The 10,663-nt window shown below is 43.0% G+C and overlaps 1 protein-coding gene across 2 annotated transcripts; it reads right to left on the bottom strand.

The window, feature by feature from the left end:
• Positions 1-3,595: 3,595 nt before the first annotated feature.
• Positions 3,596-10,269, bottom strand: LOC147619530 (GABA transporter 1-like). Of its 2 annotated transcripts, XM_086773207.1 has the most exons (8): positions 9,860-10,265; positions 9,333-9,563; positions 6,079-6,176; positions 5,566-5,752; positions 5,007-5,137; positions 4,411-4,632; positions 4,236-4,297; positions 4,088-4,140 (listed from the first exon to the last, which is right to left on the bottom strand). In XM_086773207.1, the coding sequence occupies exons 1-8, from the start codon at positions 9,924-9,926 to the stop codon at positions 4,134-4,136; spliced, it is 1,005 nt and encodes a 334-aa protein (XP_086629333.1). In that variant the 5' UTR covers positions 9,927-10,265; the 3' UTR covers positions 4,088-4,133. The 2 variants fall into 2 exon arrangements, with proteins under 2 accessions (XP_086629332.1, XP_086629333.1); XM_086773206.1 differs by having other exon boundaries at positions 3,596-4,297; positions 9,860-10,269.
• Positions 10,270-10,663: the final 394 nt, after the last annotated feature.

Genomic DNA, 10,663 nt, shown 5'->3' with positions numbered 1-10,663 from the left:
TTTGTTGCAACTGTGAGGGTAGCAACTGAGCAATGGAGAAAGAAGCTGAGGAAGCAAGAAGTGGCTAAGACAGAGAGGGAAGCAGACAGATATGAGGTGCCAGCCTTGCCCATGGATGTGCGTGTACAAAGGGGAAGTTGTGTGGAAACTCTCAGGATTGTGGAATCATATAGAAGATATGAGAGTTTGCATCAAGAGGTTCAAAAGCTGACTGATCAAGTAGGAAGTTTGAATCTTGTTGTGCTAGAGATGCTTGGAGTGGATTGGGATCAAATGCGACTCTAGGGTCAGCCTCGTGATGTAAATATGTTGGCAGTACATGAAGAGGAGGATCGGGTTGGTGTTTTGATCAATGAAAAGGAGATAAGCCTTGATGCTTGTGTGACAAGGTCTTTAGATGGATCGGGTGATGAAAGAGATTTGGATCAAAGCTTGTTAGAAGCAGAGGGAGAAGACCCATGCCATAGTATTTAGGGGGTTGTGGGGTTGAATGTTGGCAAGCTAACACAAATCCGGAGGATGATGACATTGCGGAGCGAATACCTGAGCGTGTACTACAGGTAACGGGGGATTCAGAGGATGTTGTACATGATGTGTGTTCAAATTGAGCTGGAAGATGCTCCTCTATGTGTTGTTAATACTTTCCTTAATGCTATTGATGTTACCTATCTTGAAGTGGATGATGGGGGAGTTGTTGCAGAGGTCGTTGAGCTTGTGGATGTATGATATGTGTATGCAGTCAGGTGGCTGTGACACTATCTCTAAGGGGAGTTGTTGCTTGCATAAGGTAGACTATTTGAAGAAGAGCCCATGCTTGGGTGCAATGGAGAGTGATTAAGAAGATGGTGTTAATGCAGCTGTTGTTTTACAGGAAAAGTAGCGCTATAAAAAAAACTTGTGACTCCATGCCAGGATTAGATCGTTTTGTTCATGTGAATGCTTTTGGTGGTGGTCTGGAGGGAAAGCCTTGTAATGAGAAGGATGTGTTTGGGAAAGAGGAGAATGTTTTTCTTGCAGATACAGATCCTTGTGAGAAGCGTGATGAATGCCAGATGGTGGCACATAGACCAGGATGAGGTTCTCAGTCATGTGATGGTACCAGGATGTCTTTGAGTGAATGAACTAAGAGGAGGCCAAACAAGAGATTTGGTTGGTGTTGTGCCTTTTGATGGAAGCACAACACTGATGTTGTTTGCAGGATGCTTGCAAGTATATGATGAAGAAGGCATAGAAGGTTAAGTTGAAGGGTTTTGGATTTTCTACCCCTTTGATCCAAGAGGGTGTTGAAAGCTGGATGGTGCCTGTGTTGTTGTAAATAGAGCTTGCTGTATAGAATGGATATTAGAAGAAAGAGTCTAAGTCTCAAAAGATACAATGAAACACTTGAAAGTGTTTCACCCAAGGGGTGGACTATATGTGAGGTGAATACTAAGCCCAATCCCAACATGATGTATAAATGGGAGAAAAGTACATATGATGGTGTATGGTGAATCATAGGTGGTGAAGAGATGCGTGTGCAGCCAAGTGAAAAGGCGCAAGTGTGCAAATGAGAAAGGAAAGCGTATGGACAACCCAAGGAAGCCGAGCGGTGATACTTTCTGGAAGAAATGAAGGTGATGACGGGGTTCAAGAAGCACAATTAAGTTTTTTACGGGACTCTCCAAGAAGCAATGGTTGATTTGATTTTGCTGAAGGTTTGTAAACAGAAGGTTGAAGCAATGTGAGAAGGCTTCTTTGGATCAAAGCAAAGGAAGGGCTAGAGACTAGAGTCAACAGGAGGGGTCCAGATTAGGTCTACCTAAACTATAGCTTCTTTCTGTCATCTAGGTGCTAAATCCTGTGAAGTTTGAAGTCGTGGGTCTATTTGTGAAGGACCCTGAAAGTTTCTATGATTTCTTCTATTTTCTGGAGCCCCAAGTCTCAAGAATGTTGAGACTGTTTGGTTTTGTTTCTATGAAGAATAGAATGTGTGAAGCATGAGTTGGGTGTGAATTGATGAGATTTTGTGTCATGGAGCTATAATTGTGTTGTCTTGATTGAGATTATGGAGGAACACCTGTGAATGCAAGTCTATAGTCTGCTATGTCAAAACTGAGTCAGTCGGTGTCAATTGAGAGGTTATAAGATCAGACTGAGATAGTTAAGCATTAGATCTTGTCAAGCTGTGTGTGTAGAGGGTGAGAACTTGTCTATTTGGTTGAGTGGAACCTATTTGGAGTTTGGTCTAACAATCAGAACTGTCCAGCAGTCAACAGTCAAAAGGACTAATGGACTGAAAGTGTTTTTGTGGCAACTCTCAGTTAGCTGTTGTTAGCTAAGAGTTTCTTATGATGAATCTAGGTTGGGTTTGAATTTTTGAGAGTATAGAGGTGTCAGAGGACACTAGGGTGAAGAATTCTGAGTGAACTGTTAGCTAGATCAGATCTAAGTCAAAGAGGAGTCAATACGGCTAGTTCAAGGAGGTTTTGAGGGCCAAAGCTTGAGGTTGGTTGATGTTCGAGGAAGGTTCGAGGCCTTGAGGACATTTACCTGACTGGGACCAAGGGGAGGATTTTTGCATCAAATTTTGAACAACTATGGGTATCCGTTTTGATGAAATAGACTGGGTGAATGAAGTGCTAAAGTCGAATGTGTATCCATAGCCATGCAAAGACAGAGAGAAAAGGTCAAAAGGTCCACAAGGAAGAGTTGAAAAGATAAGTGAAGCTCTGAAGCAAGGTTGTGAAGTTTGCTCATGGTGGACATCCTGTGAGTCAGGTGGATGGGTTTCTGTATGGGGTGCGCAATCAACTTCCAAATGAATTTTATAGTCAAAATTTGACTAGTTCTATGTCAACTAGGAGAGGATTTTGATCAGGTGTGATCAACTGAGGCTTATAGGAGACTGATCAATGCTTTCGGAGGTCAATGCTGACGTTGGAGAACAGTTGAAGGTGTCAACTAGATGATAGCGAGGTTGGGAGGGTGTTGAAGTGTCCAATTGAGTTAGCTGGAGGTCTGAGAGGACAAGAGCTAGGGTGATTGGTGCCCTTAGAGCTGGGATTTCAGTGTCCCCCAGTTTTGATCCCATTGTGTATTCTTCTTGTATGTCTATTGGTGGTGTAGAAGAAGCCATCACCTAGCAATCACACACCGTCATTAATGAAGCGCAAGGGTGCCAGACAAAAGGCAAACCTAGTGCTAGCTTGTCAAGAAAGCTCTACAATGAAAGATGGTCCGATGTCAACAAAAACAAATAGACAAGAAGTGATGTGCTTCATTTTAGGATGCTTTGATGCAACTGCAAGCGTGCTTAAGTATCAAACAAATCCTGCACTCTGTTTGAAATTGAATGTTAACAGCAACAAATTCAACTCTTAATCAACCCAAACCCTAATCTTTGAGACCATCTTCATGGACACCGTGAATTGCACTTGAGTATTAAGTGCCCTAAATAACTCAGGCCTGTGCTTTATCAACCCAATTCATTTAAATCCTGATTGCCCTCAATTATTTGAAAAGCTCTCGACAACTAAGGCATAAATAAATCAACCAATTGCAAATGTCACAAGCCTTGAAATTTAGCGCATTCTCCTCAAATATTCAAAGCCCAAAATCATTCAAAGGCAGCATTTATTAAGGCCATGCAACCCTACCCATGATGGGGGCATGCTTGGACGTCTATCTTACAAGAAAGGTGATACATGGAAATACTTCTTTGTGTAACAAGGGCACACACTCTGCAAGGTTCAATACCTTTTATTCTCTGCAAGCTTACAGGCCAGATCTGCAAGCTTCAGACGCCCCAAAAGTGTGTGTTTTTCCAATAGCGACATTAACCTATTACTTCTTGAATTGATTATAATAGTGCTTAGAGTAACTACTTACCAGATCTGTAAGCACTGCTTTTTTGAACCAATACTTCGACCAACTATATGGAAGGGAAAAGCCTGTATGTATTTACATCCAATGCTATCTGACGGATTGCAGCGACAGAGCCTATAACTGTGACAATCAAAGCGAGCCCTATGATGACACTGTTCACCAAATTCAGTGTATTGAATGGTATGGTTTTCCCTCTGAAAACCTTTGTATAGAATACCAATGGTAAGATAATGCACAATGGGACAAATCCAAATGCACCCATCAGAGCACTAAAATCTGCAAAAAATGGTAGCATTGAAGCAAAGAGGATCGCAATGGCCACAAAAAAGGTGCGACCGGAGAGCCGCAGAAGAACATTGCGGAAGGAGTACCTTCTTGCATTCACATCTACCACCAGCCCTTCGTATTTCGCAAACATGGGTTGTAAGTAGACCTGCTCAAAATGAAAATATCCTCATCAGGAGAAAAATCTGCAAACAAGGCACCATATGCAATACCAACAATCTATGGATGCCCCATCAAAAACCTATAATAAAAGAGTGTTACCACTGTGGCTATAATGAGTTGTAGGCATGCAAAGGCATTGCCAAGAATGTAGAGCCACTTGGGCACTAAGGGTTCCATGTTGCTGAAGACGATCCCTTCTGCAGCATTTCCGAAGGCCCAGTAGCCTGAAATGGCAACCGAGAAAAAGGTGGACAGTGCAACTGAGTAGCAAACAAGTAATCCCTTCAACATCTTGCCTGTCACAGGGGGTGCCAGTGTTGGCTACACAAAAAACACACAAATCAAAATAAAGGGGGATTCACATGTGTCCATCTGCTGCCCTTGCATAAGAAGCTGTCCGTTGCTTTTCAATTTCACAAGGTGCCTGGACAGGCAAAGCACAGGCCCATGCCCCACGGACGCAAAAGGGTCTTAGAAAAAAGTTACATACACATGTGTCTCTCCTCCCCTTGTCAAAAGCCTGCCCCTATCCTGTGCATGGGTGCTTCATGTGCCCGCAATCAGTTGTGAAGCCCTCATTCAATCAGAATTTATTGAAACTCCAGAGCTTGCTTACATATTTCCATGTTGCATATTTCATGCTTTCTTCTTACAATCTCTAGCACATGCTTTATCTTGAGATCAGCACACCATACCTGTATCTCCACAATTATTGGATTTGCGTAGGCGGTCATTATGATGGATATAGAGTTGAACGCCCCAAACAATATATCAATATGTGATCCCTGAATAGAATAATCCTTAGATGGCGCTCGAGCTGCCAACCCTGGGAGTAGAAAAAATCACTATTTAGGAATGAACCAATACTTCAGCCTCAAACAGCTTTTTTTATATAAAAGTGTGATATATATATGTGTGTGTGTGTGTATATATACACACACACACACACACACACACACACACACACATATATATACATATATATGTGTATATATATATATATATATAGAATTCAAACCCCGATACATACATGAATATATACATACATACATGTGTGTGCCTGCATGCACACGCATGTGTGTGTGTATGTATAAAATAAAGTGTCTGGGTTTCAACTCACACCCTCGTCTGGGTAGCGTCATGCAATAGCCACTCAGCCAAAAGCTTGATGACCGAGACAAGAATATGAACAAGCATTTTTTTGCACACTGTATCTTCAAAATAAAGAGGTAAGCAGTTTGCCATCTCTTTCACCTGAAATGATGGATCCAATAATGGCGCAAATACTGAAACCAAGGCACAACAACATCGACAAAAGATTGAAGTACCGGAGAGAATGAAAAGATGGTATTTGTGACAGAAGAAGTGCAGAAGCTCCAAATATGATGGTATATTCATATAGTCTTAAGTGTCCATGAGATACAGCACCCCTAAAAATCCCCTGTAATCAAAACAGAAGGCATGTTGAAAGGAGAAGATAACCAGTCATTACTACATATCACCCCTTCTTGAAGTGAACCTGTATTGTGTGTGTGTGTGTGTGTGTGTGTGTGTGTGTGTGTGTGTGTGCGTGTGTTCTTTTTATGGACTAGATATTGGGCTCTATGGACAATATGGAAGATGAGAAACAATGCTATGTTTGGGCAGATGCCTCTAGAGGCATATGCTTACTTTAAGATGAATTTGTGACAATCCCTCCATGATTGCTTACAGAGCAAAAGCTCAACAAAAGCACCTCTCTTGGGCCTGAAGAACCTAGTTACACACCTCTAATGTCTCACCACCAAGTAGTATCGATGCTATGACAACGATGAAGCAGATTAGGTACTGTAAGGGAGCCACAGCATAATAAGCCCACCTAGGTCCTGTATAACGAGTATGAAAGAGCTTACAATTAGCTCAAATCCTCTCTCTCTCTCTCTCTCTCTCTCTCTCTCTCTCTCTCGGATGGGTGTCGAGGGCAATCCATTCATTGATGTATGGCATGTAGGAAAAGACACCACCACGGAGAGGCCTCTCCTCAAATTATGACCAAAAATGTGCTTCACATGGCCACATGGAACTGTAATGGGACCTTATGGTCCAACCCGGCCGGCTTTGCCAAGACTTACACACGAAGGGACATAGTCTTTCACACAGACTCAACAACGGCTTGAGAGGGGGCTACCCGAGGTGTCAAGTTATGTCTAGGAGTGCTTATAGGGGCCAAACTCATACCTCTAAAAGGTATCTGGCTCAAGAGGTGTGGCACGCTTATTTAAGCCCCAATTGCATAAAGTACTCACAATGATCAGACAGGATGAGTGCACCCAGTTCATGTGGATGTGTTTAGCCATCCTTGGCTTCAAGATGTTGTACCTTGCAGTATGCTACTTCCCACCTTAGACATCAGCCCATGCACAAGATTTGATGCAGGATGGACAATCCCCATATGCCCCTTTGTTTGCAAACATCCAATGTTACATGCACTAAGGTTGACCGTCGTAACACACAACAAGGCCTTCTTTAAACCTTTACTTAGTGAGATCTTTAGCATCCAATCACTAAGTAGAGAGAGAGAAGAGAATGTAGATGACACAGTATTGGGTCCCAAAAAACTGAAGGGCCCCCTCTTGCAAGTAGGAGTATTTGCTTGCATTACGTCTTTGGAGAACTTCTGTACAATGCTTGAGAACAAGAGCTATGATTACCACGCAAGGACGAGGAAGACAGTATGTCGGTTGAGAATCCACCAATCCAAGGGCTCTTCTCAGCCACCACTGATGCAAGTCTAGGATAGCTATAGGACTGCACATATGCTGACTGATATGCTGGCTGGATGCTAAAGATCTCACCAAAGTAAAGGTTTAAAGAAGGCCTGTTGCGTCTTAACACGGATGTTACATGCATTGAGGTTGGCCGTAGTAACACGCACCAAGAACTTCTCCACTTCCAAGTCTTGCTGAAGAACTGAGCATCTGTTCCACTAGTCTCCCCAGGCATGTTCCACTACTCTCCTCATGCCTACTGTCCCTTTCCCTTAACACAGTGGCGGGTCTGAACTGATCATGCTTGTTGCTAGGCCTTTGAAACTGATCTAAGAGCTAATGATATACTCGTTCGGAGTACATACTCCTAGAGAATGCTTTCCTCCAGCTTTGCCTGTTTTGCAGACCACTCCATATGCTACCCTAGCTGCATTCTTCTGATGGATCTGTGCACCTCCTTGGGACTATGCTGAGTGGCTGAGCCTGAATGCTCTGATACCAATGTTGCATGCGCAGAAGCCTTGCTGTATTGATCCACAACCTTAAGCCTCATTAAGAACAAGATGCTGAATGAACATGATTAAGACAAAGGAGAGAAGAGAGAGAGAGAGAGAGAGAGAGAGAGAGAGTTGGTGTCAGGGTTTTATTGTATTATGGTACAAAAAGGTGACAACTGTACATCTTCAAGGCCCTTGGTCTACCCTGTAGTGGTGACCTTTGGCCGTCTACATGCTAATGCTAACTGCTAGACTTCTTCAAAAGGTGAATGATAATGCAAATTGCTAACTTCTACTTATATATGCTAGAGGATGCTGGTTGGTCTATTGTTGCTGCTGTCGGCTACATTTGGACAAAATATATTCATAAAATGCTATCTAAAATGCTGTGATTACTTCCATGCTTGCCCCATCTGCTGGCCGACTCACTGCCTGGGGTGCCCATGTGGCTGCCGATCGCTGTTGAGAGCCTTCTTATGGCTGCTGACTAGGTTCCCATTCCCTCCATGATGCTTAGCATGCCGATGATGATGATATGCTCGTGCTCGTGCTCGTGATGATGATGATGTTGTCCTAAATGCTGTCCTAAACAGGGATTATGCTGTTCACTATCAATGGAGGATGTATCTAGAAAGTGCAACTTGGCACATGGGTCACCTTGATGTGACATCACCCAGGATGTATTGAGGCCACTTGTGTTTTCCTATTAAAGAAGGGTGAAGAAAAATGTGGTGCTACAAAGCACAAATCTATGTTCTTGTGTGTGTCAAATCTGCATGTGTTGTTTTTATGTGTATGCTTGGGCTTATTAAAGTCCAAGAAATATGTTGTGTTCTGTTCTGTTATGTGTTGTTTGTGTTTGGAACATTTGTTTGCATGATACCCTAGATCAAGTACTTGTTCTAGTTGTAATCACCTCTAGTCACCTATGATGTAGGCCATGTGAAATGTGTATGGTTGTTTGGTCCTTCTTCCTGTTTGGTTGTCCCTACTCATGTGGAACCCCTCATCAGCATGAGAAAAACTCATGACATAGGTGAGGAGAGATATCTTTTGAGAGGGGGTTCCCCTGACTAGCTTGAGAAACTAGACCATGAGTCTAAGATTTATAATTGACACAGCAGCAGCAGGAGAGATAGCCCTGGAGGGGGGTGTGTTTGAAGCAAGGCCATATCTCTGGTTGTATGAGTGTACTTGATCTAGTAGATGTGTGTGTCTGTGAATTTTTCCCTTGGCACCTTGATTTCGACATTTGTAAAAATCTAACCTAAGTCCACATAAGCCAAAAGATGCCATGTTTGCACTATGGGAGGGTGTTGGAATGATAGTCCTTCACATGTATCTTTTGGTCCTCTAGCATGGGAAGGCTCACTATCAATGGAGGATGTATCTAGAAGGTGCAACTTGGCACATGGGTCACCTTGATGTGACATCACTCATGATGTATTGAGGCCACTTGTATTTTCCTATTAAAGAGGCACATTAGTGAATGGAAAATACACACGTTACCTTGCTAGTCTTACCTTTTGCTTAGTGTCTCTTTTCATACACGCTTTCTGTCACTCTCGAGTTCAACACCATAGCCATGTTTCTCTTCCAGCCACCATAGCCGTAGCTAACCCAAGCATTGTTTCCTACAATAATATATTTTCATTTCATTCAATTCATCCCCCCCCCCCACCCCCTCCTCTCCCCAACAACAAGCAAGTGCATTTCCCACATTAATACTTTGCCCAAACCATGGTACGCTCAACAAAGCAAGTGGCAGATTGCGTACCCATAACATGCAATGCAACATCCCAAAAGCGGAGACAGCGAATTCCTCGAGCTTCCAGTTCTTCCATGGTAAGAGATAACAAGTAGCAGGCGTAAAAAGAAACTGCAGCTGCTATAATCAGGGCAAGAATACCAGGGGCCCATCCCAAGCATGCCATGGCAAAAGGCAATGCCAGGAGGGGCGGACCAGCTGTGGCAGAAGTAAGATGATAGCCAGCATGAACCCATGTGCCTGCAAAGCATTATAACCATCAATCAAGTATCATGCCCGGCAACAAGACCCATATCACCATATGGGTTAATCAGGTTATCATGGCTCAAGACCTTTATCAACATAAGCCTGGAAAAAAATCCTTCTCCACGTACATCATTATTGACTGTAGTGTGTGTATGGCATGACTGGCCAGAAGGTTTGCTTCGTTAAGCTTAGCCAAAGAACAGAATGATGTGCCAAAACGCTCGTTAATAAAGAAAGGCCGTGCGTCATCCCTTATCATTACAAGAAGTATGGGAAGTGCACACACATACCTTTGGATTCAAGGACGAATTTCTTGCCAGCGTCTCCTTGGGGAGAATCACCTGGAGTTGCAGGCATGATGAGAGAGAGAAGCACGTGCGGGTAATGGGTCGTGACAGTCGGCTAGTGTGCGTCTTCTTGGGAGAATTACACAACCGATAGCAATTGCTATCGATTGAGGCCTTAATTGACAGTAATGGGATCCAACTAATATCAAATGCTACCAATTAAGACCAATTCTTGAGGCAAAGGGGATCTAATGCCACAATGTAAAGGGAGGCATCCATCAAGGCAAATTCCCACATACATGCAACGTGGTACACAAGGAGGGGTGACAACATACAATCAACAATGCAAAGACACACCCATGAGTCGTGTGGGGAGAAGAAGGAGAGACCACACATGTTCTCTCTCCCTCTCACTTGTTCAAAGAAGGGAAATATCTCTTTTGGCCTATAAAGATCCAAAAGTTTGATAAGATATGTGGGATATATTCCACTTGTATTCTTTTCTCCCCCACCATGTATCACCTTGTGGAATTTGAGGTTGCATGGGATTTCTTCAGGGAAAATTTTAGAGCATATAACTTGGGCTCTATTAAATATTTTTGCATTATGTCAATTGGGTTGGGTGAAGGGAGAATATGGAATATTTTAAGAGCTTAAGGAGCCCATAATTTGCAAAAAACCTCTGATGAAAATCGATGGATTTGTGGGGAAGAATTCGGGGGTTATTATGCATAACTTGGGGAAAAGGATATAGTTTCCATTTCTAGTTCCTCCGTGCTCCAAGGGATGTTATGCATAATTTGGGGA

This window comes from Cibotium barometz, chromosome 33 (assembly GCF_041138505.1).
Source record: "Cibotium barometz isolate CiBa-2024 chromosome 33, ASM4113850v1, whole genome shotgun sequence".
NCBI classification, from domain to species: Eukaryota; Viridiplantae; Streptophyta; class Polypodiopsida; order Cyatheales; family Cibotiaceae; genus Cibotium; species Cibotium barometz.
The sequence above is the reverse complement of the archived record's forward strand: the minus strand, read 5'-3'. Positions and strand labels throughout refer to the sequence as shown.

Bases quoted from the DNA above. Each gene is read 5' to 3' on its own strand.
- LOC147619530 (XM_086773206.1), bottom strand. From the start codon at position 9,926: ATGCCTGCAACTCCAGGTGATTCTCCCCAAGGAGACGCTGGCAAGAAA. The intron at 4,633-5,006 runs GTATGGTGTGCT...TTTTTTGTGTAG, and splicing joins CAATAATTGTGGAGATACAG to CCAACACTGGCACCCCCTGT. The intron at 4,298-4,410 runs GTAACACTCTTT...CATTTTGAGCAG, and splicing joins AACTCATTATAGCCACAGTG to GTCTACTTACAACCCATGTT.